The 27,720-nt window shown below is 63.1% G+C and overlaps 2 protein-coding genes and 1 long non-coding RNA gene across 4 annotated transcripts; 2 read left to right on the top strand and 1 right to left on the bottom strand.

Moving 5' to 3' along the window:
- Positions 1-68: 68 nt before the first annotated feature.
- LOC120584688 (uncharacterized) lies at positions 69-10,135 on the bottom strand. The gene is made up of 2 exons (XR_005648093.1): positions 9,622-10,135; positions 69-8,613 (listed from the first exon to the last, which is right to left on the bottom strand). It is a non-coding gene; the product is annotated as an uncharacterized LOC120584688 (long non-coding RNA).
- Positions 8,991-27,283, top strand: TOLLIP (toll interacting protein). Of its 2 annotated transcripts, XM_039840536.1 has the most exons (6): positions 9,008-9,171; positions 18,036-18,185; positions 20,372-20,554; positions 21,350-21,502; positions 22,570-22,660; positions 25,032-27,283. In XM_039840536.1, exons 1-6 carry the CDS (start codon positions 9,139-9,141, stop codon positions 25,244-25,246), a joined length of 825 nt encoding a protein of 274 aa, XP_039696470.1. In that variant the 5' UTR covers positions 9,008-9,138; the 3' UTR covers positions 25,247-27,283. The 2 variants fall into 2 exon arrangements, with proteins under 2 accessions (XP_039696471.1, XP_039696470.1); XM_039840537.1 differs by lacking the exons at positions 20,372-20,554; positions 21,350-21,502; positions 22,570-22,660 and having other exon boundaries at positions 8,991-9,171.
- On the top strand, positions 13,153-16,642 carry LOC120584686 (uncharacterized). Its single transcript, XM_039840535.1, has 2 exons — positions 13,153-15,957; positions 16,344-16,642. The coding sequence occupies exon 1, from the start codon at positions 14,522-14,524 to the stop codon at positions 15,527-15,529; it is 1,008 nt and encodes a 335-aa protein (XP_039696469.1). The 5' UTR covers positions 13,153-14,521; the 3' UTR covers positions 15,530-15,957; positions 16,344-16,642.
- Positions 27,284-27,720: the final 437 nt, after the last annotated feature.

Here is a 27,720-nt window from a genome sequence, read left to right as displayed (position 1 = left end):
TTTCACCCCAGTAAAGAAAATCGATATATAGAAATCAATCATTTGCACGTCAGTGACAAACCACTGAAAACGGAATTTAGAACCTGATATATTTAAAGGCATCAAAAGTATCAAATAACCGTGGATCTAACACAAGACCTGTGAGACCACAGTGGTGGAAATTCCGACATTTGGGGGCATTTAGACATCGTCCCTACAAACCGAGGGACGGGAACATGCAGTGTTGATAGGGTGTCGAATCTCCCCGAATTCGCTTCCCTGCAGATTTGACGGTGTGGCCCCTGCGCTTACCGAATTAGGAGCCCTGCCAGAGGTGTCTGGCGTCATGAAGCGGGAGGCTGTGCGCGTCCCTGTCAGGAGGCCAGCGAGCCTCGTCACCGTCACCGTCACGCTGCCGCGCTGACTCGTGTTAACACACTTCCGGTCCACCCTCGCACACCCGCGTGGTCGGCCCCGCTCCTGTGTCAGCCCCTCGTGCCGTCTGCTCGCCGGTGTCTCTAGGGCAGGAGCATCACTACCTGCTTCCCCAGGTGTGCACGTGCCTGATCCTGATCCTGAGCAGCGGAACAGGTGGAACCCTGGGTGGGGCGTGGCAGCCGCCCAAGGACACCGAAGCGCCGCCTGTGCGGTCCTAACGCCCGGGAGACTACGATGAGGTGCGACCGACACGCAGGGGGTCCGGCGGTGGCCTCCCTAACGTCCTCTTGTTGCTTTGCGTGTGCGTCTGTGTGTGAGCTCGTGTGATTGTGTGTGTGTGTTACTGGGTGTGTCTGTCTCTCTGCGTGTCCGTGTGTCTGTGCTCGTGTGTCTGCATATATTTCGGGGTGTGCGTCTGACTGTGATCGTGTGCGTGTGACAGTGAGTGTGGACGCGTGGGCTGCAGTGGGAGGCTGGCCCATGCCGGGCTCTGGTCCCAGGCGTGGGCAGCTTCCCATCCACCTCGGCACATAGAAAGTGCCCGTGTGAGCGAGGTCCACGAGGCCCGCTCTGTGGGTCTCCTCGGTGTCGTTGGCAGGTGGCCGGCCACCGCCTCGCGTCTTCCTGGTCGTTGTTCTGGCTTTCTGCCTCTCCCGAGTCCCGCTAGAAAGTCCGTGCCCCGAGGGCAAGTGTCCTCGTCTGTCTGTCTGTCTGTCTGTCCCTGGCTGCAATACCAGCTCCTACCTCAGATCCTGACTCACAGAAGGTGCCCCAAAATACCTGGGGACGAATTAGTCCCCTTATCCCACGTCGCCTTAGAAAGCAGCTGCATCAAGGTTTTCGAATTCGTGGCCATAATCGGGCATCAAGGCGTCTTTTAACTTTTAAAGTCTCTCTCATCACTATCGTAATTTTCCCTTTGTCTTTTCTATTTATCGTAATCGAATTCATTTTTTTTCCAAGTCCAGCTTCGGAAAGTCTCCTTCTAATTCCGTTCTAGCACTTTCCACTTGGCGTCAGGACCCGCTGTGGCTGGGCGTGTGTCCGGGCCTCGACGCTGGTCCCCAGCCTGCCTCTTCCCCGACAGAAGCCAGAGGCGCCGCTGGGACGACGGCGCCCGCTGCCCACGTCCAGGCCGCCTACGTTTTCATTTCCTCCCCAGCCGGGAAGTCTTAGGGAGGCGTTTTTAGGTGTCCCGGGAACCAACCTGAACATGTCACTGTGCAGCATGCGGGGGGCTCGTGGGGACTTCCGTGGGGCCCTGGATGGGGTCTGACTGGGGGGCTAGGCGGTCCGTCCTCGGGGACCCGCTCGTCTCACTGTCTTCTGCTCCGTCGGTTCCCAAGGGCGCCGTCCCGCTGGCTCGCGGGGTCGCTGGCCCCGGCAGGGCCCGCGGCCGCTCTCCACGATTCCAGGTGACGTCTGGCTGCGCGAGCCCCGGCCTTCGCCTGTTCAGGGGACGATACCGTGAGCCAGCGTGAGGCCCCCTCTCCTTCTCTGCGAGCCGTCCGATCTGAATTCCGTCTCGTCCTGATTCCCGTGCGTCGTGCTTCCTCGCAACGGCACCGTGGTCCTGTCCGCGCGGCTGGCTTGACCGCTGTCCTCGTCCTCACGTCGACAGCCTCTGACCGTGCGTGCCGCGCCCTCCCGCACCCCGCCTGCGCATTCCTGAGGAGCCGAAGGCCCTGACCTGCCCACGGCCGCCCACGGCCCGCGGTGGGTCTGCCCCGACTCTTCGTCTGCCCTGCACTCCCGGGTCCCTAGGGGGGCGTTGTCCCCGTGCCCCTTCGGCCTTCACCGCAGTGGCTGAGTCCGCTCGCTCCGCTCCTGTCCCCACGGGGGGTTGGGAGTGCCACAGCCCACTTCCACTGCCTCGGTGGCCAGCTGGAAGCCGAACATGGACTGGGGGAGGCGTGCGGCCACACACGGCATCACGAGGGCCACACGGAGGCCACCTGCAGCGTGGACGTGAAAGCAAGCCGCCATCCGCGGTCGGGAAGCGGTGAGCGGCCGTATTTACTGCCGTGGTCTGTCCTGTCGTTCCCCTCACGGGAGCTTATGTCCGTGGTCACGTTAACAGCGACCTGCTGGCCGGTCTGCGGGCCAGCGGGGGCCGCAGTGCGGGCGTCCAGTCTGCACTTGCCGGTGTCACACTCCTCACGAGAGGGGACCGGCCGCAGTCATGGAGAGCAGAGTGTGCTTTTCCGGAGTCTGTCCTGAGAATAAAAACAAGGACGAGGACAGAAGGTTCTGGAAGAGATCCAGGACGGGCGCTCCCCCTGCCTGTGGCAGAGAGGGGCTGGGGTGGTGTCGAGGTGGCCTCCAACCACCTTCGGCACCTGCCAAGTGGCAGGGCTGAAGCAGGAGGCACGGGGCAGGGACAGGGTGGGCAGGTGGGGAAGGGCTGAAGGGGAGGCTGGCACCCCCAGACCAGCCTCCCCAGGCCAACCTGTTCACTTACAACCGGACAGGGCCTCGCGGGAGGCCCGCCCGGAGCAAACCGGCCCGCCTGGGGGACGTCTTAGAGCAGGAATAAAAAGCGAGCCTGGCTTTGCTGCCAAGGAGACCACGCTGTTTGCAACGTCCCTCCTCCAAAATTCTGGGTTTTAGCAGATTCTTTAGAAAGCGCTAAGGCCCCCCCGGACGGTGGCTGCTTTATCCGTTGACGCCTGTGTGGGGTGTCTGACCCTCAGTTTCCTCGGGCACAGCGACATATGCTGTCCGGCTCAAAGCGAGCAGTGAGTGCCCACTCAGCCCCGCCATGCAGAATGCACCTCTTCATGAACGCGTCCCTCACCCACTCGTGACCCGTGTGAACCCCAGCAAGGGGCTCCCTGCACCTCGGATTCCCTGTCTGTGATGCGGGGCTGAGTGGCCACCATGAAGGGCGGAGGGGATCGTGACGTCGCGGCGTGGAGCCTGGCGGCCGAGTGTGGCAGCTACCCACGTTGGCGGCAGGATTGTACCGCTGTGAGGGCCTGTGCTCATCTAAGGCGTGACTCAGGGTGACGATGGCCACGACTGCGGATGGGTTGGGGACGGGCTGTGAGCCCGCATTCAGGGAGCCGTTAAAGCTGCGAGGGGAGTGGGGGGAGCAGGTCGCGGTGGGCGAACAGCCTCCAGCAGTGGGCGCCGGCTCAGGCAGAGGGACCAGGAATGGCTCCTTCTCCAGAGTGTGGAGGTGGGTGGCGGGGCGTCCGTGATCCGGGACCTTCCACCCCGCTGATGTAGGCACGGGCGCCCCACATGCTGCTTTAGCTGCGTCCCATGAAACACAACATGCCGTGTTTTTAAATCTCCATTTAGCTTAAAATGCTGTCTAGTTTTCCTTTCCATTTTTTCTGCGGTACGTGGCTTCCTTAGTTTCAAAACTTTTGAGGGAGGGGCGGGTTTCCAGACATCTTCTTGTTGTCGATTTCTACTTTAATTCCATTTTGGTCAGAGAACATAATTTTTGTAATTCCGATTATTTGGGGCTGTTCTGGGCCAGAACGTGGTCTGCTGTGGCAAACGCCTCGTGCACGCCGGAACGCGGGGTTCGGTGTCACTGGGCGGCGTTTTCTCGACACGTCCGGGGGGTCGGCTCGTTCACAGCCTCTTCCAGGTGTTCCACGCCCCACGTTGCTCCCTGCACCGCGGGCGTTGAGAGGCGGGCGTTGAGTCTCCATCCGCGACGTGCGTTTGCCGGTGTGGGCCGCAAGCATTCGAGGTTCCACAACCAGCCGTACAAACTTGTAGGACCTTTAGGGGACTCTGTCACTTTTCAATGCCTCGCGGTAGCCCTGGCAATATGAAGACAGACCCCTGGGCGTGCTGGCCGCGTCCTGCAGGAGTGAGACTGTTTGCTCAGCACCGGGCCCGGGCCGGCTCCCGGCACGGGTGGGAGACAGGCTTGTTTCTGTGTCTTCCAAGCGCCGGAGGCCGGACACCCCCTTACGGGTCTGCGCCCTGCTCCAGACCCCGGGGGCGGCCCCTGCCGACAGCACGGCTTCTCCCGGCAGCTCTGTCCTCCTGGGGGCCCGCCGTGAGCTGGCCTTGCCGGCGAGTCTGCTCCGTGCCACTCTGCGCCTGCGTCCTGCCGCCTGGGAACCCGCCCGAGAGCAGGGGGGCGACCCTCGGGCCCCTCGCTGCCGTCTCACGGGGCCGCTGTCTTCGTTCCCGATGTCCGGTGTCTTGGAAACGCCTGTGTCACGCATTTCGCGTCGATGGGCCGTCCTGCGGACACCGGCTTCGTCGTCTCCGCCTGTGGCACAGTGTCCCTTGGGTGTCTCCACGGGGTTCTCCTGACGCCTCTGCTGGTGAGTAATCAGGCTGCACAAACAACTGGGCGACAAGCAGCCCGGTGAGCTTGCCCTCGGGGACCGGTGTGAGAACCTTCTAGAAGGTTCTGTGCAGCTGCCCTGCTCTAGGCCGGCCTCTCCCAGCTCCTCGGTTCTCACCCAGCCCGGGGGTCCCTCCCTTCCTGTCACATCATCACCTCGTTTCTCCTGTCAGTGGCGAGTTCGAGAGCCCCCCGTACACCTGTCGAGCTCCGGGCTCCCCGTCTTCGAGTTGCTGGCTTACAGCACCCGCCGCCTGTGTCTCCGGTTTGTCGCCGGCATTTCCGTGTGGTGGGCGCTGACTGCTTGCTGGTGTTGGCGTAGTAAACGTCCCCTCCTTCGTCCGTCCGTGGCCTTCGTCTGCGGTGCAGACGGCAGAAGCATGGGCACCGTGGGACGGGTGGGCGCGTACGAAGCACTGAGAACAATGCCTGGCACGGACGGAGCTCTCAGAGGGGCGGCTTATCATTACCATCGCTCCAGGACCCCGAGTAATAGACATGCGGAAAGCCGTGGGGCTCGGGGACATCAGGGTGTTCCACGAACACTGGGGCCCGTGTGCCAGACCTGGGCACAGGAAGGGCGGGCGGCGGGGGGTCCATCACAGCGTGGACGCAATGATGGCGGCACCGTGGTGACATCACTCAGGTGGCACATAGGGCCGGGGTCTGAACGCCCGCGTGGCTCTCCGAGAGGGTGCAGGCAGCGGCGGGTTAGAGCTCCCGGCACGGTCTACACGTCACGGAAATACACCGCCGGCCCCGGCCCCCGGCTTCAGCCCTTCGTTACTTTGCCCAGCTCTGTGGCCACGCCGCCCACTCCCGAGCCCCACAACGTCGGCTCGCTGTCGCTCCTCCCGACCACCTCCCACGCCCGCTCCGGGTGGGAAACCCGCCTCTGTGGCCCCCCGACTCCCATTCCCTCGTTTCTTCGTCAGCTCCCTCTGCCTTTCTCGGGGACGTTTGGTCCGTGCGCTGACACCGGGGCGTCGGCCTGCTGGGCCTCCCTCCAGGTCTGGCTCGCCAGGTGGCCTCTCCTGTCGTCACACCCGTCAGTCACCTCCCAACACCTCGAACCCCCGCTCGAGCCTCCCGATGGATCAGAGAGGTGACAGCCGTTCCCGACTGCACCCTTTCCAGACTCGGCGTCGATACGGAATGCGCTGAATATTTATCGGGTCAGTTCCATCGAGGGTCACTGTTTGGTTCCACCTGAGGCAGGGGTCCGGTTTCAGTTTTTCCGTAAGCAGAGCCGATCGTCATAGCCCCTCGACTGAAAAGATGTTTCCCTTCCCGACCGCGCGGCCCGGCGGGCGCTGCCCCGCGTTGAGCCTCCACGTCTGCGTCGCTGGTGGGTCTGTCCGTCTGCAGACTCGTGTCGCGGCCTCAACGACCATGGCTTCGTAACATATTGCGATTTCTCCCCGGACCGCTGCCTTCCGTCTTCTCCTGCAGAAAGTCTCGGCTCTTACTCAGCCTTTTCTCTTTCGCATTCTTTGGAGCTGACGTGTTACATTTCTTCGGAAAACTCTTCCAGAATGTTAACGAGAATTTCCTTTGTAGGACGAGTTGGGGGAGAAGGGACAGCTCTCTGAGGCCGAGGCTTCCTGTCCGCGAGTTTGGTCGTCTATTCAGATTTTCTTCAGTGCCTCGTTTTGCAAAGCTTCCTCAACGCTTCCTTCCGCTCGCTGTAAAACATTCTGTGTCCCTTCTATTCTTCCGTTGCTCTTTTTAATGTATTTTACAAAACGATCCTTTCGTGACTGCTGATGTTCGGACGCATGCAGGACAGTCTCCGTCTGCCTTCCCAGACCCACTCTCCATCTTTCTCTGCCTTTCTTTGTGACCCGGGGGGCTGACGTCCCCAGACTGCGCCACCGGGCTGGGCTCCTGGGTTTGTGGGGGGCGCTGCAGGAGGTCAGAGGTGGGAGGAGGGAGGGCAGAGTGTTGGCTTCCCCAGGCCCCGCCCCACAGGCCTGCGGTTGGCAGTGGCCTCGTCCCTCTGCACAGGCCACACTGCTGTCGAGGAAGCCTCTGTCCTTGGTTACGGCTGCCTCTGTCCTTCGAAGACGGACAGAGGCAGCGCTGCCCGAAGCTCAAATTCCCTCTGTGCTTCGCCGTGCCTTATCTCTGCCCCTCCTTTGCAAACAGTCCATTTATTAAAATTCCTCCAGTTATCTTTCTGAGCATGCCATCTGTTTCTTGCTGGGACCCTGACTGATACAGTAATTGCCACCAGAAGCGTCCCCAGAAAACGGCCTCGGCAAGTGGGATTCTAGGATCGGGTCGCTCACATGTCCGATGAGCAAGTGGATAACATCCTCGCCAGTGGTTGATGAGCCCTGGAGAGCTGGGTCACGCAGTGCCATCCCGGTCCCTCCATGATCTACAGCGGTGGCCGGGGATGTGGTAGCCGTGGAGGATGGAGAGACGGGAGGCTGAGTGGCTGAGACACTTAGCTGCTTTGGCAAAATGGTGAGGATACAGATTATGCAGATGGCTGTCTACTTTCGGCTCTGGAAAGTGCACAAAGGGACAGGGCCATGTGAGCCTTGGGTGTGTCAGTGCCCTCCCGCCAGACCTCCCGCCGGGAACACACCTGTCACTCAGCAGGGTGGGATTAGCGCCTGTTGCGGCAAAGAAGAGCCCACACAGTGGGGAAGCGTAGGGTGGCTTTGCCAGGGGGCACTGAGAAGGAGTCATTACAGGATTTGGACTTTCGTCAGTGATTATGGGGAAGGTTCGGGAAGCGGGGTTTGCCCTGGCTCGGATGCTCTCAGAAGCACCGGTAATTCTATGATTCGGCTTCCTGCTAACTCCTGTCTAGAAGGAGGGAAGATTAGGGGAAGGCTCGTTGGAACTGGTGAGCGGCAGCAGTCCCAGCAGCCAGGAAGGGAGAGGTCTGCCATCAGCCTGGGTGGTGTCATGTCGTCTGTGTTCACACGTGACAGTAGAGCCATCGTGCTGGGGTACCGATGCGTGTGGGGTACCGATGCGTGTGGTCGGAGTGGCCTTGTCTTGTCTCGATGTCCCGTGGAGCTGCCTATGCTCAACAGAAGAGTGGGCCCAGCGGCAGGCCAGCCTTTTCCACGCACGTCCTTCTCCGACGGAAAATTTGAAAGTCCCTACAGACACCTTAGAGGACACCCTATCTCCAGCAGCCCCGGGGCAGACACCGCTGAGGTGCGTGGCAGGAAATAGGGGGAAGGTGAAATGGGCGGTGGAGGCGGGAAGCCACGATTGTCAAGTCCGGCCTCGTCACAGATACGGAAAAGGGAGATGTCACGGACGTATTTCCCGCCCCCGGCCCAGCTCAGTGGTCCGTCATCCAGTGACCGGCGGCTCTCATGTCCCAAGCATGTGGCCGCTGGCCCCAGACCCAGGCCCCCCCTCCCAGCTGGCGGGCCCTCCTCCCTGGGGGCTTCTTGGTGAGGCCACACTCTTGTCTGAGGACTGTGGTTACCTAACAGGGTTTGCTGCCAGAGGGGCATAGAAGCCAAGGCTATGGTGACGGCTTTTGAGAAATGAAAGCGGTTTATTTAATGCTGAGTTGGCTCGCGGGGAACGGAGGCACCACTCGCGTCTGCCTCCTTCATCCGGAGTTCCGGCGGGGTTCAGGGGCTGGGGTTACAGGTATGGGAAGCGCTGGCGGCGCGTTTTAACCGGAGGACCCTGGGGCTGGCCATTTGCGGTGAGGGGCTTCAGCACCGGATCTTCCTGGACAGCGGCCCCATCGCCTCTGTTAGGGTCCGGGGATCCAAGCCTCGGTCCTTCGGCTCCCGGGGCGGGGGCGGGGCGGACCTCGGTTCCGGCGCGGCTGGAGGTCTGAGCTCCCTCTTCCGCTTCCGCGGCACTACTTGCAGTTTAGTCCCCTTTCTCTGAAAAGCAACTCGGTATCTTGTTGGAACCAGCACGGGGCCGTTTTGCGCAGGTTCTGCGGTTACTGTCCCTGCCCTGGGTGCAGCCGGAGGCCCCCGGGAGGGAGGGACACTGAGGCCTCGTGCCGCACGCAGCCCCCAGCGCCGGCCGGGCGGCCCGCCCAAGCGCCCCCCACGGTCAGCGCAGCCCGTCCGCGCGGCGGGTCTGCGGCCCCGCACGCGCACACTGCGGGCCAGGGAGCCGGGTCGCGGGTCGGCGGCGGGGGGCGAGTGCGCAGGCGCCGGCCGGGAGCGCGCGTGCGTGCGCGGGGCGAGTGCGCAGGCGCCGGCCGGGAGCGCGCGCGGCGCCGGAAGGGGCGGGGCTGCGCGGCGCCTGCGCACTGGGCGGCGCGGGGTGGGGCGGCCGTCAGCTGACTGTGGCGGCACAGGCCTCCGGGGGACAGCCGTTGGCGTCGCGGGCTCCGGCGCGAGGGTCACCGGTGCACGTCAGCTCTCGGTGGACGAGGCGCGGGCCGGAGCAGCGCCATGGCGACCACCGTCAGCACGCAGCGCGGGCCGGTGAGGCTGCGGGCGGGGCCGCGGGCTCCGGGGCTCCCGGGGAGGCCCGGCGACGGGCCCCGGACGAGCGAGGGGGCGGCGGGGGCGGCCGGCGGGTGGAGGAAGCGCCCGCAGGCGCGGGTCGCGGGCGGTGGAGCCCCGCTGCCTGGATAGTCCCCTCCAGGGCCCGTTCCCGCGTGGAGGCCCGAGCCCCGGACGTCGCCCTTCCCGCCCGGCTGCGGCCGGGAGGGGCCACTTGTCACACCCCAGGGCCTCCGTTCGCCAGGGACGGGGTGCGGGCGAAACCGGGTCGGGGCGGCGTGGCCCGAGCAGGGCAGTTTTCGTGCCCAACCCGCTCGGTGGGCGGGACAAGCACAGCCTGGCCCTGCCGGGGAGGGGAGGGTGGGTGAGGGGGAGAGGGGCTCCGCCTGGACCCTCCGCGTGACGGGAAAGCCCCGCCACGGCCCTCACCCTAGGCCGGCGCCGGCGGATCTTGTCGGTGCTCTCCCGGCTGGACCGGAGTCCTTCGCGCAGAGCGTTTTTCCCACAGGGGCCCCCCGAGTTTGTGGGGGGGCCCCTGTGGGCGCAGGTGCTTCCCGAGGGGGATGCGCACGCAGCGGGCTCGGCGCGGGGTGGGGGTGAGTGACGGCTGGCGCGCTGCCAGCCACTTCTCATACTGCGCAGCGGGCTCATCAGAGAAGAGGAACCTCTCTAGCGGCTCCCTTCTTGGTGACCCCCACCGACGTGGGCGTAATGGTCAGGCAGGAGGACCCCATTCCTGGCCTGTCACGTGTTCTCACCTCCCCCGGAAACTCAGTGCCCCGGTCCTGCGCCTCAGTGGTGGTGGGTGAGGGGTGACGGGTGAGGGACAGCGCGTGACCAGGAATGGTGGACTCTAATGTGGCATGAAGTGAGCCCTCAGTAAAGGTTACTCCTCCGTTGTTTGGGCACCCAGCTCTGGGACGGGTAAAGCTGGCGCAGCTGGCGCTCTGCAGACAGCAGGTGGGAGTGGCAGAGGTGACCCAGCACCCAGGGCCAGTGCTGTCAGGGCGCTGATGCTGTGTCCCACTTTCCACGTGCACCGTGCCCCCCCACGTGCTCTCTCTAACCTAGTCCGGTGGCCTCGTCTCTGTGTGTTGCTCTGCCGCACACATAGACCAGCGAGTGTTCTGGGGTGCCTTTTGTGACCTGTAAACAGGCGGTAATGTTCTGTCTGGGCCAGAGCTGCTAGAGGGCTCCGGGAAGGCGTCCTCAGTGGCAAGAGTCTTGAGCATCCCTGGAGTGCACGGGACTTAACCACGATGCATGGGCAGGCAGGTGCGGTGCCTGCCGACGGGGCCTTACAGCAGGAAGCAGCCCCCGCACACGTGAGCCAGGCTGGGGTGGCTGCTGTCAGCTCTGTGGGTCGTAACTCGAGGGTTAGGTGTACAGAGCGGCCTGGCCTGGGCTGAAGGTTGGGGTGAGTCAGGTTCTGGGAGGAACCTGAGACTCAAGGGATGAGCAGGAGTCGTTCGACGAGGTGGGGTGTGGCGGGCTGCAGGAAGGTCCCGGGCACAGTGCCTGTGCCAGTGTGTGGGGGAGAGAGTGACAGGCGTGGCTGGAGCACTGGTCCAGACGGGTTTGGCCTTTGAGTTTTATCTGGTCACCATGGTGTGTTTGTTAGAAGCTCTTTGCCTGGCACCCACCCACTATAGTTCCCGCCTCTGCGAGCCGACCCGCTGCTGTCTGGGTTAACCAGGACTCGTAGGGCCCTTTGGCCAGCAGAGTTGGCAGAAGAGCTCGCTCCCCATTAGCCAGGATGTACGTGACTTGACGCTGCCTGGGCCCCTGCTTTCTTGTGTGTTGGGTGCTGTGGAGGTGGAGGGTCGATAGGGCGCTTGGCTCACGCACACGGTACACGGGGGTAGCATTGGGCAGGTGCTCACTGCACTAGGTCCTGGCTGGGCAGCCATCCTGAGTGTGAGCCCTGGGCCTGGGCCCAGGGAGCCCAGAGCCTGGACTCAGGCTCCCCCAGGGCTGAGTCTGAAATCTGACCATTACCTCCTGGGCGGGTCTGGGAGGTCTCCTTCGTCCTGGCTTGGGCTGCCCGAGGGGCTGGGCGAGGTGGGCACGGGTGAGAACGCACGCCTCCTAACGCGGCATCACTGCGCTGTGCGTGGACCCTGCAGCAGAGCAGCGTGGTCCTTGGCTTAGGTTCCAGGGGATGTGCTGTTCAATTCTCCAGGACTGGTTTTCCCTGAACAGCCACTGTGGGTGCCCCTGCCCCGCGTTTTGTCCACTCCACAAACCATCGAAAAGCACCCAGCGGGCACCGACAAGGAGTGACTGAGGGGCCCTGTGTGCCGCGTTAGGACCCAGGCAGGTGTGCAGGCCACGCTGCTCTAAGGCTCAGTGGAGCCGGTCAGCCCGCAGGGACGCTCGCAAGGCTCGTTAGGAGGCGGCTTCCCCTCTGTTGGCAAGTCTGCTGCCTGCCGTGTGGGGAAGTCCCGCTGACCCTGGCTGGGGACTGGTCCACTGTTACTTGTTGTTTGACATACACACGCATTAGAAAACATATTTTGTAGTTTTATTTGTCCAGTTTTTTCTGTTTCTCTCCTTATTTTTCAAATTGAGTAAATACAGTTTTTAAAATTCAGTCTTTTGTCCTCTGCTGCTTTAGAGAGAACACAGTGTTGTTCTTCTGTCGTCTTCCTGGTCATCCCGGAAATGTTAACAGGCGGACTTATCAGGCTCTGAGCTTGGCTGTTAGTTTCCCTCCGGGTCAGCGTGCTGCCTCAGACCATCTCGTCCCAGCTGCTGTGCTGTTCTGTCGAGCACGTGGGTCCCGCTTTCGACCGCCCGCCCCGCCCCGCCCCGCGCTTGTGTGGGTGTGCGCTTGTGTTTGTGCGTCCGTTTCCTAGTCCTACTTGCGTCTCAGGCCTTCCGTTTGGGGTCACGTGCCTCTGCTTCCTGCTGGTCCTTTAGAATTCCCTGCAGGGACACACTCAGCTTGGGTGTGGGTTGTCAGCACAGGCCCCTGAAAGGTGCCTTGCCGTGTTAGAGGTGCTGGGTGGGGCCACCTTCCGGCGCCCGCGCTCTAGAGCCTCGGGGCCCACGTCCGAGTCTCCGCTGCATTCGGAACACCCTCCTGGTCCCCGCAGCTCGGCTTGGCTCTGCTCTGCTCCCGTCTGTTAAACCCGCCCCAGAGTTTTGAGTGTCGGTTAAGCGAGCGGCGGCTCTAACCTCGGGCCGGTCGCTCAGCCTCTCCGTGCGTCAGTGTCCTCGTGTGTATCCCTTTCTCACACCGGAGGGACGGGCCGTGCACGTCGGTGCTCGCCCCAGGCCCGACTGTGCGAGCCCCTGAGCCTGTGGGCTGCCGGGTCCCTGCGAATCACTCTTCACGTCTCGGAAAACCTGGCGGTGTCTCGTGGCCGTCCCTGCCTCGGGTTCGCACGCGCTGCTCACCCTCCTGGGTGCCCCCGCCTTTGCTTTCTGCACTGACAGCAGCTGGACAATGAGTGCGGGGGGGGGGCAGCTGGTTGTGCAGGACGGTGGACCCCAGGACGGGCACCTGCTTCGGCTGAGGGCCACCAGGCCCCTGGAGGCCAAGAAGCCGCCTGTGCTCTGAGGGCCCGAGGGAGGCGACTGCAGGTGGCAGGAGAGTGCTCCAGGCGAGGGGCTCAGCCTTGGTGCTCGGAAAGCCGCAGGTGACTCTAGGGCCCTGGGCGCAGGCCAGCAGCCCCCCTGCTCCCACTCGCTGCCCTCCCTTGGGCTCCTCTTCATCGCTGTCCGTCCTCGCTCCCTCCCCGAGACGCGACTCCACCTCCTCCTCGACCTCCTTCCTCAAGTCCAGATCTGTGTGTTCCGGCGTCTCCCGAGAATGCTCCAGACGTGCCAGAGGGAGCAGCGCTTCCCTCACTCAGACCCCTCTTCTGTGTGTGTGCGTGCGTGTGCATGTGTGTGCGTGCGTATGTGTGTGTGCATGCGTGTGCATGTGCGTGCGTATGTGCACGTGCGTGTGTGTGTGTGCGTGTGCGCACGTTTCTCCCTCCCGCCCCCCAGTTTAGTGGCAGCTCCATCGTCCTTTGTGTTGCTCAGGCTGACACCGGGGCGGCCTCGCCCCCCTCCTGAGCCTTGGGGAAGCGCTGCCAGCACCGCAGAACCAGGATCCGAGCTTTCCCAGCCCTGCACCTCCCACATGCTGCCACACTCGCTGGACTGGTCCCCCAGCTGTTACACCCAGCAGTCAGGTGCCAGGCGCAGTTAGATGTGAGGCACAGCCTGCCCCGGCCCCTCGCCTGCCTGGCTCCAGAGGCCATCAGTGGCCCTTGCGGCCCACCACTCCTGGCTGCCCATCCTCCACCTCTGACCTCCTCACTCTTTGTCCCAGCCACCGCCCCGCTGACCCTCCACCTGCCAGACAGGCCCTGTGCACAGGTGTTCCTGCCACCTGAGCTGTTCTTCACCCAGGTCGTGCCTGACTCAGGTCTCCACACCACTCAGGTCTTTGCTGAGATGGCCCTGTCGCCGCAGGGCATGTCAGCCTCTTCCCGCAGCAGCCTGTCCCCACGTGAGCATGTGACAACCTCCAACACACAGTTGACTGATCCACGTTACTTATCTTTAAAGACACAAGCACCAGTAGAGCAGCGATCGCCCTGGCGTTTTGGTAGGGAGATTCCATCCGCTGGGGTTGGAGGGGGCTTGGAGCGCGTGCCGTGTGCTCAGTCGCGGTCCTGCCCCCCGCGCTTTCCAGCCCTGGCGCACCCCTCAGCCCACGAGGTCGGGGTGTTCCACCTCAGGCTCGCCGACAGTCCTGGCACCTGGGATGAGAGGCCACGCGCCGTGGACTTCGTGGTGGAGGCCACATTTAAAGTCACCATTGTCGTCGGTTTCCACGCTCCGACCATTGTTTGGGGGGCTCTGGTTACTCCCACTTCTCACCTGTCTCCCCTTTGCTCTGCAGCCCCTACGTGTCACTGGACGCCGCAGTCCCTCGGTCCCCCACAAAACCGTAGGGTGCACTGTGGACTCTGGCGGGGTTGGCAGCTGCCCACGCTTTGGCCTTGAAGCCGCTGTGCTGCGTTGAGTAACTGGAAACGTCGGAGAGGGCGTGGGTGCTGGGACGCGGACGGGGTGGCGCGTGGGAAGGACAGAGGCCTTGCGGGGAGACTTGGGAGGTCGAGGGCAGCGTGCCCGGTGAGCCCTCGGGGCTGGTGGGCAGGCGGTGGCGCCCGGCCTCCTCTCCCCATCGCTTCCGGGTGTTTCTCTTCTTTTTTTCCCACTGTAAGAAACAAGGCCGTCAGCAGGGGTGAGGGGGGACAGCCAGGGCACTGTGCTGGGACCGCTGGTATCACGTGGGCCCCCGTGGCGTCCTTGGCTATGGGTATCGATGAAGAAGTGGAGTTTTTTTTCCAGCTTGATCTGGGCAGATGCTGAATTTCAGCAGATCAGAAGTGACCACACAGTGACCACAGCACGCCCTTGGCCTCGACCGGCTACTCTTACGTGGTTCCCGGGGCCGCAGTGGGCCGGCCCCCCGCCTCGCCCCCCGGGCCGTGTGCGGGCAGCAGCAGCTCCATCCCCGCTCCTGGAGCCGCGGTGCGCCGGGGGCCGGCCCCTTGGCCTGCTCTCCACACACCGCTGGGCAGCGAGGGCTCCGTCAGCTGGCCAGGCCATCGCAGAGTCACCTGGGTGCCCCCAAGTCTCATGCCCTGTTCTAGTCCACCTGCCGTCCTCACATCCATTCCCACCCCCGTGCAGTCACTGGGTGGACGGGCCATTGCTCCTGGGCCAGACTCGGGGCTGTGCTGAGCTCTGGCCCTGGCCGAGTCGTGGCCAGTGTCCCCTCACAGAGCCTTCGAGCAGGGCAGGTGCCGAGGACGCCGTCTGCAGGGAGCCTCTCAGCACCGCGAGGCCCGCAGGCTGCCGCTGGACCGGGGGCAGCGTTTGCTTTGTCTTGTTGTCCCCGTGGGCCTCGGTCGGGCCCCGCTCCCCCATGTGGTTCGCTTCGGACGTGGCGCAGGGGTGCCTCCTTGGACCATGTTGTAGGGGCTCCAGAGCCCTTAGCACGTGCGTGCTTAGGGCGGGGATGAACCAACCCGCGGGGCGTGGAAACTGGTTCTCGGAGGAGGCAGAACCCCTGTGGCTTCCACGGTGGTTTGTGGCCCCCAGGGCACGTGTCCCCTGGAGCTTCTGCTCCGTGGAGTGTCATGGTGCCCGCAAGGTCCCTCGGGCATCCTGCGCCTCTCGAGTTCTTGGAAGGAGCAGACACGGGAGCTCAGGAGTAGCCCAGAGGGCAGAGATGGCGATGGCTGGTCGGGGGGCCCCGAGCTGCTTCCCCACGCGCTCGTGGTCCTCACGGTGCTCGCGTGCGGCTCGCAGTTGGAGAATTGGCTAAAAACCATTTACGTTTTATTTGTTAATTCTGCGAAAGTCATTCAGCCCATCGCTAACTACTCAAGTGTTGAAAAGAACATCTATCAGTTAAGAAGTGTTATGTCAAGCAGAAATTAGAAATTAAGTTTACTAAAGATATTTAAGGAATTTTTTCAGATGTTTTACTTTTGCTGGGAAAATGAGCTTTTAAATTTTGGTCACGTTGCTATTTACATAAATAGCTAATTTGTATATAATTTGATATGCTGTGATTTATAAGTAAATTGTTGAAAGTTGCTCAAAAAATGTAGTTATAAAGTTGTTAGGAGCTTTCCCTTTGTTAATCTTTCAGCTGACACTTTTAACCAGTTCTAAGCCCGCGCTGACAGAGTAAGCGTCGGCCTCGCTCTTCACGCAGAGCGCAGGTGCGCGCGGGGCTGTTAACAGACAGTGAGTTGGCAGCATTAACGTTTCGTGGAGGGTGGGCACTGAGGAGAAGCAGTTTACGGAGGCTTCCTGGAGGCACAGGGATGCCAGGCCGGCCTGGAGTGGCTGCTGGTACCCAGGCGGCCTCAGGGGCTGGCCGGTGGCCACACTGCTGCGGGGGAGGCTGTTTGGGACCGAGCCCGGTGTGTACCGGGCACCGTGGGCGGGTGCCGTGGGGACTGGCCTCTGTGGCCGTGGTTCTTTGCATTGGACTTGTGGCTGATTCCCAGGGGTGCTTGTTAACGAGCTCAGGGAGCGAGTGCGCGTTACGTGACGAAAACGGTAGTTTAGACACTGTTTCTGTGCCAGAATTCGTATTTGGGCTTAAAAAGAGTGTTTATTTCCAATAGAACTAGATTCTGCAGGTCTTTCTCTTCCTGGGAGAGAGCCCCCAGTGGCGGGAGGCGGGCTGTCGGACACACACTCCGCGCCTCTCTCCACACCGCGTGACCGGGAGAGATGGAGACCACAGTTTTGAAGCGATATTGGCAGTAGACTGACGTTTACGAGAGCAGCTTTTAGTCTTAGAGAAGTTCAAGTTGAGAGAGTTCTCGGAATGAGAGTTTATGCTGCTGCTACGTAGAAGTCATTTGCGCACGGAGTGTGCGTAGCCCCGGCAGGCGAGGTCTGCACGCACACGGGTAAGCAGGCCAGGTAAGCAGGGCGGCTTGTGGTGACCGGCACGGCGGGAAAGCGTGATGGGTGACACGGACCCTCCCGCGCCCACCGAATTCCGCTCTCGAATGTCAGTCTCCTCAACAGCACTTTTAGACATAAGACCTTTGTGGTTTCTGCGCAGGGCCGTGCTGGGCCCCTCAGGTGCCCGTGAGCTGGGTGGCACAGGGACAGCTCCCTGTGTGAGGTTGCATGGGTCTCTGTCACGGGGCTGTGCTTGGGCCGAGGGGACCGGGCGCCCACGGTGGCTGTCCCCTTTCCTTGGCGCCGGGACGGTACGGCAGGGGGGCAGCGGGCGTCCTGTGCGATCATTTCCATGGAGCGAGTCCCAGGAGGGGACTCGTGCAGGCTTAGCGGGGTTTAACGTCATCCCTGAGGACCAAGCTCAGTGTGTCCGTGTGCTGAGCACGCAAGCCAGGTGGCGTTTGAGAACACGGCCCGTCACTCGTCTGCAGTCGAGATAAGTCACTCTCTTCTCCGCAAGTCTTTGAGCTCGTGAAGCACAATTCTCATGTGACCATTCAGACGTCGCCCCCATTATAACATGGCACAGTCAGTTTTAGGGCTAGCACGGGATTTTTGATGTCCGTTAAGAGTACATGTTCATAGACGACACCTTCTGGTCTGGTCACGTTGGCATCTGTCCTCACCGCAGCGTGCGACGCGCTGACCGATTTCTTAGCGGTCGTGGCTTTCTGCGGGGTCGGAGTCTCCCCGGACGAGTTCTGTCTAAATGGAGAACTCTCCAGGGGGTCGCAGCCCCGGCAGACGTGTCCTCCTCCAGGGACCCGGCAGCGCTGTCGCCATGGCCACCGGTTTGTTGCCTCATGAGGACCGGGGCACTGTTTCCTTTTCTCCCCTGTGTTTAAGTTAAAGTCTTTTCCGATTTTAAATTTGGGAATCGTTGCACGCATCACGCAGAGAGCTGCTGTGCCCCGCCCAACCCCAGTTTCCCACCGTTACCGTCTGCTCGCCGTGGGACCTTGTCACGGAGAGAGCCGGACCCTGGCGCACGCCGCCAGCTCCCAGTTTTATTCAGATGTCCCCTTTGCTGTTCTGCGATTCCACCCAGGGCCCCACGTGGTCATCCCAGCTCCCTCGTCACCTGCCCTCTGGGACCAGCTCTCACTTTCCTCGTGTTTTGGGGACCGGGGGGGGGTCGTGCAGAGTGACAGAGGGCTCCCGTGCCACAGCAGCGGCCTGGTGGGGAGGGGCCCCAGGCCAGAGCCCTGCCCCTGCCGGCCCGTGTTATAGGCGAGGAAAGTGAGGCCCGGCCCGGCCCCTCGGAATGCTGAGGGTCCGGCCCGCCGGGCCCTGATGTGTGTCCTTCGCCCACGCCCGCCCTGACCTGTCCTTTGCTTGCGCAGGTGTACATCGGCGAGCTCCCGCACGACTTCCTCCGCATCGCGCCCACGCAGCAGCAGCAGCAGGTGCAGCTGGACGCGCAGGCGGCGCAGCAGCTGCAGTACGGCGGGGCGGTGGGCACGGTGGACCGCCTCAACATCACCGTCGTGCAGGTGGGTGTCGCCGGCCGCGGCCCCTCGGGCTCGGGAGGGAGGCTGTCCGCTTTCGGCCGCTCTTTCTCTGCGGATGGATGGGCTTCTTCTGCTTCCAGTTGTTGCTAAAACACATGTCTGATGGAGAATGACGCCTGGGAGGGGCACTGCCGGTCGCCCAGGGCTGCGCCCAGACACTCGAGAGCCTCAGTCACGAGCTTGGCGGCCGCTCCGGGCTGGGCACCGTTCCTTCGGGCAGACGGCCTCTCCGAGCCCTCGGGACGGGAGACGCCCTGCCCTGAGCTGAGTTTCGGAGGCTTCCTCTGGCTGCTGTGTTGGGAAGATTGGGGACGAGGGTGGCGGTCCCTCCCCTCGGTGCTCCTTAGGGGAGAACCAGCGGACTTGTGACAGCACCCAAGGGCGAGGGTAGGAAAGCCGGCATGACCCTCAGGCCTCTATTGGCAGCACCTGGAGGATGGAGATGGGACGGACCCCGGGGGGGAAGTTACAGGAGGAGAGCAGGGGGTGGGGACAGTCCATAGTTGGTGTTAGACCTGTGGGAGCTGAAAGATACTGCAGAGGCCCGGAGGGACAGGAGGGGGGGGAGGCGGTCGGGGGGCCAGTGGCGTGAGGCGGGGAGGCTCTGCAGACACCTGGGGCAGAGGGCTTCCGGCTTGCAGTGGAACCTCTCAGGAGAGGAAGAGGCATGAGGGGCTGAGGCTGAGGCCCGGGTGGGCAGTGGGCTGTCTTGGTTTCTGGCTTTTTAAAACACGCTCTCAGGCGTGTGGCGGATGGTGCTGCACGCACGTGACTTCATGCGCGCTTCCCTGCGTCCTGCCACGTTTGTCCACCGCGGGACAGGGCATTGCCCAACACCATGAAAGTGCCGTCTGCGTCCTCTGTCGCCGCTCTGCGCCCGGGCTGCAGAAGCACCGGCCGCCGTCCCTCCTGGAGGCCGGCATACCCGGGGCCTGGGCCGTCAGCAGGCGTGGACGTTGGTGGCCCGCCTGTCCCTGCCGTGCCCGCCGCGCTGCACGTCTGCTGTCTCTACCCGCCGCCCAGGTGGGCACCGGGGTGGCTCAGCTTCCGGCAGTTACGACACACAGGACCCTGAGTGACCTCTCTGACGAGCGTCTGGGCGTGAGTCCCGGGTCACTTGGTGGCTGAGCTTCACTCCCCTGGGGTGCCCTGGGACCGGCCAGCACTCCGCTCTGGTCGGGCGGGGTGCGGTGGCGGAGCCGTCCATGTAGGCGCCAGGGTCTCCGCCGGGCTGCAGTCCGCAGTGCTGGTGACCGACGGCGGGGAGCATCCCCCGCGCTCATCTGCTGTCGGGATCCCTTCTGCCCGTCTTTGCTTGTTTTCCTCGGGGCCGTGTCCTTCTAAGATTCGAGGGCTGCCGACACGTTCTGCGCCCGGTACCTTACCAGGCCTGCGGCGTGTGCAGATGCCTTCTCCCGTGGGGCCGGTCTCTCCCAGCCTCTCTCAGGGAGCAGGGGCCGGTCTCTCCCAGCCTCTCTCGGGGAGCAGACCCCCAAGGTCAAAGGCCGGTGGAGCACGTCTTCTTCCATGGGCTGTGTTTTTGCCTGGGCCAAGGTCACAAAGTTTTTCTGTCCCTTCTCATAGAAGTTCTGTAGTTTGGGTTTCGCGTTTAAGCCTGTAATCCGCCTGGAGTAAATACTCGCTGGCCAACGGCCTGATCGAGCAGAGCCTTCCGGCTGGCTCACCACCACTCGATTTTCTCCCTGCAAGTGCACCTCCTGCCCCAGGCCGCCCGTCTGGCTCGAGGCTGGGCTCCCAGCCCCTGTGGGATGCGGGCCCTTGGCACGCTTCCACTCACGTGGGGACGTAGGGGGCTGGCGCGGCTGGTCCAAGGCCCGTCCGGCTCGCCCTGGGCAGAGGGGAGGACCCTGCAGACTGCACCTGTCAGGGCCTCTCGTGCCCCCTAGCTCCTGGCTCCGTCCTGGGACAGCCTGTCTTTGTCACCCTCTTCTGTGGCCTCTTCTGAGGAAGGCTGAAGCACTGCAGTGTCTGCCAGGCACGGCACCAGGTGCTTCGTGTGGACCTGTGGGATTCCTGTGGTGACTTCATCGTCACCCTTGGCGCCCAGGAGCACAGTCGTCACCATGCTCCACGACTTGAACAGCTGGCCACTGTTTCCACATCATGGTGGTGGCTGCCTCAACTTCCTGCCATTGGCTTCGTTTCAGGCCAAGCTGGCAAAGAATTACGGCATGACGCGCATGGACCCGTACTGCCGACTGCGGCTGGGCTATGCAGTGTACGAGACGCCCACGGCCCACAACGGCGCCAAGAACCCGCGCTGGAACAAAGTCATCCACTGCGCCGTGCCCCCGGGCGTGGACTCCTTCTACCTGGAGATCTTCGACGAGGTGAGGGCCTCCTGTCCCGGCTTCCGGGGGGGATGGCCGTGTTGGAGCGCTGTGCCCTCTGGCTGTTGAGGCTGCTCCGGGAACGTTAGGCGTGCCTGGCCACAGGCCGTTTTACTGTTTTGTGACAGGTGTCCTGGTGTCCCTAGCAATAGCGAAAGTACATATCCTGTGCTGGTTCTTTCACAGCTACTTTTAGAGATGTCGCCACTAACGATGGCTTCACTGAGCACTCTGTGGACAGAGTGGTGACGTGTCACCCCCCCCAGCAAGGCACACACGCGTCATCACCAGGAATGACACCGAGCAGGGTGTCGATGGAGCGATGACACGTGCTCCTTCCCCTGAGCCAGGCACAGCGAGGCAGCTGGCTGCTGGGGACTAGGTTGGAGGTGAAGTGGGTCGGAGCCCGTGGCTGGGTGGCCCTCGGGTTCTGGGCTGTGCGAGTTGCAGGGAGTGTCCGGCGGATGCACCTGTCTGGGAGCACCCCCTCCCTTTTGAGGCCGAGCCAGGGTGCCCCAGCTCGGCAAGGCTGGGAGGGACCCCATCGTCCCTGTGCCTCTGTCCTGTGCCTGCCCTTTCGGTCCCCCCGCCCCCCCGGCCCAGTCTAGAAGGGTGAAGCTGGCGGGGAGAACCCCTCCTTTCCTCCACTTGTGCCCACTGGGCTCTGGTTCAGGCTCAGAGGTGGGGTGGGGAGCGTTGTGTACACACCGCCTGGGGGGCTCTGGTTCAGGCTCAGAGGAGGCGGGGCCTGTGGGCTGGGCTGGGACTCAGTGCTCCTCCCTGTCGTCCCCTCAGCGAGCCTTCTCCATGGACGACCGCATCGCCTGGACACACGTCACGCTGTCCGAGGCCCTGAAGCAGGGCGAGGTGGAGGACAAGTGGTTCTGCCTGAGCGGAAGGCAGGGTGACGACAAGGAGGGCATGATCAACCTGATCCTGTCCTACTCGGTGAGGGCGCCGCGGGGACTGGGGTGTCAGGGGCCAGGGCTGGGCCCGCCCCATTGCACGCAGACACGGTGGGCTGCTCACAAGCCCCATACGGCCAGCGGCGACCTCGCCTTCCAGTCCAGGTGGCCAGTCATGCCTCTCTTGAAGGCACAGGATTCGGGCGTGGTCCCCAGAGCAGCCGGCCACCCTGCCCTGCACCCATCCTTTTAGGAGCAAGCAGCCTTGGGTGCCGGCCCTGTCGTAGGATCGAGGCCCATCCGTGGAGGTGTGGCCTTCCACGTGGCCTTGTGGGCCTGCCCGCTCCTGCCCCAGGCCCACCCACGCAGCATCCGGGGCCTCACTGGGAGGAAGGGGGGTGGTGCCAGCCGCCTGCACCAAAGACCGGAGCCAAGCCTCCTCAGAGCCCGGCCACTCTTGGGACCCTTGGGGACCGTGGGGGCCGCTGGTGGGGGGACAGGGTTAGGAGTCTAGGATCCTGGGTTCCTGCCATCTCCCTTAGGCGAACCAGATGGGGTTATTATTGTTATTAACGTTTTTTTATAAAAACATCCACGAGCGACAGTAGCGGGAAAAGTTGAGGGCCCGTGTGGACTGGGCACCCGCTTCGCAGCCTCGTTTCATGCCTCCCTCGAACCGCGGGACGGTTTAAAGCAGGTCCCGGCGGCAGCGTGACCCCTGCGCGTTTCCCTGCGCACCTTTGACAGCCGTTCCTACGTAATCCGAAGGCATCGCCGTGCCCTACGTGATGCTGCGGTCGGAGGCGCCGGCCCTGGAGCCCGTACTCAAACCCGCCTCTCGACCCGCGCTGTCCTGTGGTCACGTCTCAGCCGTGGGTCTGTAGGCTCACGACGCCCTGTGGCCAGGCCATTGCCCCCGGGCCCCCAGCAGAGCGGTGCTGGGGCAGCGGTGTGGGCGGGGCATTCGAACGGGGTGGCCGTGCCGCACCGGGGGCTTTGTGACTGGGGCCCTGTGCTGCCCCTCCCAGGACGTTTCTGTGAGACCGAACAGGAAGAGGGTTCGTGTGCGGTGCGCCCTCTGACCCCGTGATCACGTTCACTGTGTTTCAGTCGCTCCCGGCTGCCATGGTGATGCCGCCTCAGCCCGTGGTCCTGATGCCCACCGTGTACCAGCAGGGCGTCGGCTACGTGCCTGTCACAGGTGGGTGCGCCCCTTCTCCCGCTGGCGTCAGAGCAGGGCGGGGCCTGGCCTCGCGTTCCGGAGGGGCAGCGAGGGGCCTTCTTAGGGCGTGGGACGTGGGGCGTGGAGTCGCCTTCCCTGAAGCACTGGCCCCGACCAGGGGAGGAGAAGTTCACGGCAGCGTAGAAATGTAGTTTCTAAACATTCGGCGCGTGAGTCACCGTGAGGAAAGATGGTATTTGATTGATGAAGTGAACTGTGTGCCCTGATAAGGCTTTTATAGTGTTTCTCTAACTTCATAAATTATTTACCTTTATAGAGTAGCAATTGGTGGCAGTATAGCAAAGCCAAGTTGCACTGTAGCTTTCGCGTCTTTGAACTTTTAAATCTGAATTTTAGCCTGTTGGTTACCGTTCCTTCCTGGCTGTGACAGTGTTTGGACTCAGCCAGTTTCCTGCTTTAAGCGGCCATAAAACTGGGCAGCAGCTGTTTTTAGGGTTGGGGGCATCATGGGTGTCGGGCTGCGGCTCAGCCGAAGCAGAGGCCTCGTCAGCATCCCAGTCACTGCTGGGACCAGAGTCGGGACCGTGCCCTCGCAGGCCTGCGCAGACCCCTACCGCCACCCCGGCCTGCAGGGGACCCAGGCCTGCAAGGGAGGGGGGCGGACAGAGCTGGGGTCCCCACACAGGCTCAGGGTGTTCTCCCTGGGACGAACTGGCCCCAGGACAAGGACTAGTGCTTTTCCGAGGGAAAGAGTGGACCCCAGTCCCCGAAGGGCACCTTCTGGCAGAGAAACGGGACAGTGTGGCCGTAGTCAACTCAACAGAAACGGACCACGGCGACCAAACCTTCATAGCGGCTGGAACACGTTCAGGAGCTGAAGGGGACCAGCTTAGCGAGAAGGGAGGGCACCTGCAGAGGTGGGACCCTAAAAGGCCCCAGCAGAAGTGCTGACCTGGGAGCACAGTGACGGGTAGATGCTGGCCTCTGGCCCGAGCCGGCCTGCCAGCGTGCGGCCCGCACCCCTCTGCGCTGTGACCCGGTCAGCCCAGAGCCTCGTCCCGGGCCCCTGCCCTCCTGAGAGCACGTTTTGGCGTCTGTACGAGTTTCATGGTTTAACTGTCCCGAGGCGGAGTCTGAGGAGGAGTAGGCGGCCTGCGGGGGTCACCGAAGGTGTGGGCGTCCTACGGCCGTTACAGTCTCAAATGGGGCCTGAAGATGGCACGAATTTCCACTTCCTCCGTTCTGGAGGCCGAGTAAACCACGAAGGCGTCGCAGGGCCGCGCCCCTTCCAGAGGCCCCGGGAGGGTCGTCCTGCCTCGTCAGCCGGGGCCCAGGCCGCCTCCCTCACGTCTCTGCCTGTCCTCATGCGGCTTCTCCGTGCGCGTCTGCGCCCGTGCCCCGGTTTGTGAGGACACCGCTGGTTGCACGAGCACCCCCAGCTCTGCTGTGACCTCGTCTTCCGTTGGTCACATTTCCAAAGACCCCGTTTCCAAGTGGGACCCCCTCTGGGGGCCCAGGTTAGAACCTCGCATATCTTTTGGGGGACATAGTTTCACCTGCACGGTCACCAACAGAGCACGTGTTTGGTTAATGGAAAGTTGGCCTTCGAAGAGAGAAAAGATGCAGTGTCTTCCTTTGGTCCCCGTCCTTAGCTCTCTCTGGGACAACCCCCCAGGCTGGCCTTGGAGGGCTTGCTGAGGGCAGGTAGGGTTCTTTGTGCGCAGAGACGTGATGCTTCTCCGTGGATGCGTCTTCATAAGGGTTGGGACAGTCACGCGCTAACAGGAGTTACAAAGGGGAGGAAGGAACCCGGGCTGGAACCTTTTGAGACCAAGTCGCCCGCACGATGCCCCCACTGCCGCGCTCCCACGTAGACGCAGTTCGTGCGAGCCCACTGCCTGTTTCCGGCCGTCCCTCAGGGCCCAGGCCCCAGGCCCCATGTCGTGAAGGGGCGGTTGCCCCGGACGGTGTCCCATCTCTGGCCAGGGACCGGCCTGTGTGTCGGCCACAGCTGTGCCCGCAGCCGCCCCCTGCCCTGTTCAGCACTCATGAGAGGACCTGCTTGCCGGCCTTGACTCAGGCTGGTGACGAAGGCAGTGTGCAGCTGCCCTTAGGGTCTTGTGAGTTTAGAAAGGGGACAGGTCACACTGAGTCCTAGTAGCTGGGAGGGTGGAGCCTTTCAGGTTGACGGGGCCGAGGGCCGCCTCGTGTGCCATTGGGAGGTGAAGGGGGCTGGCCCCCATGCAGCAAACGCGGTCTGGTCTGGGCCGGGATCCTGGTGCCCCCGCGGGGAGGCCCCGGGGTGCAGCACAGCTCCGTCAGCCAGAAGCAGCCCGCGAGTCGCTGACGTGACACCCCGATCGCCCTAAACTGTGCCCTGTGCTTGCAGGGATGCCCGCCGTGTGTGGCCCCGGCATGGTGCCCGTGGCCCTGCCCCCGGCAGCCGTCAGTGCCCCGCCCCGCTGCAGCGAGGACGACCTGAAGGCCATCCAGGACATGTTCCCCAACATGGACCGGGAGGTCATCCGCTCCGTGCTGGAAGCCCAGAGAGGGAACAGGGACGCGGCCATCAACTCCCTGCTCCAGATGGGGGAGGAGTCCTAGGCCCCGCCCCCCGCCCCCTGCCGCCTCCGGCCCTTTGGACTTGCCAACCCAGGGTTCCCCGGGGAGCGCTGTCCCAACAGGAGTCCTGCGAACGAGCCCCTCGCAGCCCCTTCCTTGGCCGTCCGTGCGGCCTGGCCCGCCCCATCTGGGCCGCACGCGAGGGTGCGGTTCCCGCAGCCGTCTGCGGTGCCCGACGGGGCTGTGGGTGTGGGTGGCTTTGCTCCCGCCTGTGTCGGGAGACGAGCAGACACGAGGGCCGTGTCCCATTCACACACACCCACCTTCCCCGGCTCGGGGACCGCGTCCTCGTCCCGTGTGCTCCCCATCCCCGCGCCGTGCCTGAGTGCTCTGGCGGGGCCGCCTGCCTTGGCCGCGGCCTCGCAAAGGGCCCCGTGTCCTGGGGTGGCTAATGGCATGCAGTCACGTGACTTCACTGGGACAGACCTATTAATTTAACGTGCACACAATCCATCGATCGCTGATTTGGGCTTGATTTTAGAACTTGCAAACTGAAAACTCACGTCCCTCCCGTGGTCCTTGTGGCCTCGGGCTGCTCACCGGCGCCCCGTACCAGCGCAGCCGTGCAGGGCTGCAGCCACGGATGTCCACCTGTCACGGCCGTGCGGCCGGAGCCAGGCTGCCCTCAGTGCAGAAGGCCCCTCGTGTCTGTCCTCGCTGTTTCGTGCCAGCTTCGTGGGACGTTCTGAGGAATCGCTTCTCTCTGTGGTCGGCTCTGCCATCAGAACCCGAAATCGGGGGGGAGTCGACCCCGTCCCGCTTTACTAAAGGGTGTGGGAACCGTGGCTCAGCCCCGACGCTCATTTCAGCCACTGCACCGTCCAGTGCACGCAGCCCGAGCGATGGAGACGCTGTGGTGACAGCCTGCAGGTCTTCCCGGGGGGCTGTGTGTGCGTGCGCCGCACGCTGGCCCCAGCTCTGGCTGCAGACACAGGACAGGGACAGATTGGGGGACACCTAGTGAAATTTGAGAAGTCTCAGAAGCGATGCTCTCTAGATCACGCACATAGGTCAGACACGCACGTGCGTCCGGTCCGGGGGGCAGGGTCAGTGGCATTAAGGCACCGTCACTGTTCTCTCTTCGGGTGGTCACTGCAGTCTTTGGGCATCAGGTCTCTCGATACGGACGGCAGGACGGGTCCCGACAACGTGGACGTCTGCGGGCTGATTCTGCGCCGGTCCCTGGCCCTCCCCGCCACGCGTCCTGCCTCCTCCGGACTTTGGTTGGATGCAGTTTCCGGAATTTGTTCCCGTCAGCCCGGGGACGTGTGTGGTGGCTGGGTGGTGACAGTGCCAGGCGAGGGGCTCTCAGAGTGGAGGCTTGTGTTGGCTCAGTGGGTTTGGGCCACGTGCTCGAGCACGGTGCACCCCACTTTCTCATGGACCCCGCGTCCGTGTTTCAGACAGGTGGGTCTCGTGTGTGCGGCACATTTCTTCTCAAGTGGGTGAAAGTGTTAGGTGGGCCTGCGGGGCTCTGAGTGTGTCAGTGGTGACCTGAACAAGTGTGGCACGAGACACTACAGGTGCCGGTCCCCAGGCCCCAGCTGGCCCCAGCACCACTTCTGCTGCCCGCCGCTGAGGCGTGGGAGTCTGCGCCCACGTGTGACGCCAGCGCACCTGTCCCCCGGCCCAGGAGCAGCCCGCGCAGGCTCAGCCCGGGTGCCGTGCTTTGAGGTGCCCCCCCCATGCCACCTCCGTCCCTCTCCGTGTTCACGAACAGCGTTTCTAGGAGCTCACAGGCGGGCCCCCCAGAAGGCCCTCCGGAGGGGCTCCTCACTGCAGCCACTGCACCTGCGTCCCCTGCCTCGTCCCGCCTGTGTCTGTGAGGAGGGACGCGTCTGCCTTCGGGGCGCTGCGGCTGTGGGTGGGGTGGCTCTGGGGCTCTGCTTCCCGTCATCCTCTGGGGTCCAGTGTCCAGGTCTTTCTTTGATTGTAAAGTATATTTTTACTTTTCAGCCTTCTAATTTAATAAATGATCTGTATAAAAGTAGAGAATTAAAGTCCTTCGAGGAAAGTTTACCAGTTTTGTTCCCGAGTATTTTTTAACCCAGCTTTTAAGAAGCAGCGTCGGCGAAGCAGTCAGGAAATTCACTCCGAACTAGTCACGGCTTGTGCAGGTGAGGGCAGAGCCGGGCGTCGGCTCAGGACGTCGACCCGGAGCGGTCCCCCCAGGCGTGAGTTCTGTTTCCGAGGGAGCCACGCAGGCGAGTCCACGCAGGCCCAGGGTCAGCGGGCATGGCTTCAGCAGACACGGAGGGGGAGCAGGGACCCAGGGCCCCCTGGGAGCCAGGCAGCCCGGAGGGGCCCCCCGCCGCCCCCCAGCAAGGCTCTCTGTGGAGGGTGTTCGCACCACGCAGCCTGTGCCATTGACCGTGGCAGGCCGTGCGTCCCGCCTGGCACAGCTGAGAGCTGTGTGCTCAGGCGCAGCACGAAGCAGGGAACGGGGCGTGTCTCAC

This window comes from Pteropus medius, unplaced genomic scaffold (assembly GCF_902729225.1).
Source record: "Pteropus medius unplaced genomic scaffold, Ma_sr-lr_union100, whole genome shotgun sequence".
In the NCBI taxonomy this organism is placed as follows: domain Eukaryota; kingdom Metazoa; phylum Chordata; class Mammalia; order Chiroptera; family Pteropodidae; genus Pteropus; species Pteropus medius.
Note: the sequence above shows the minus strand (reverse complement) of the source record. Positions and strands in the feature narration are given on the sequence as shown.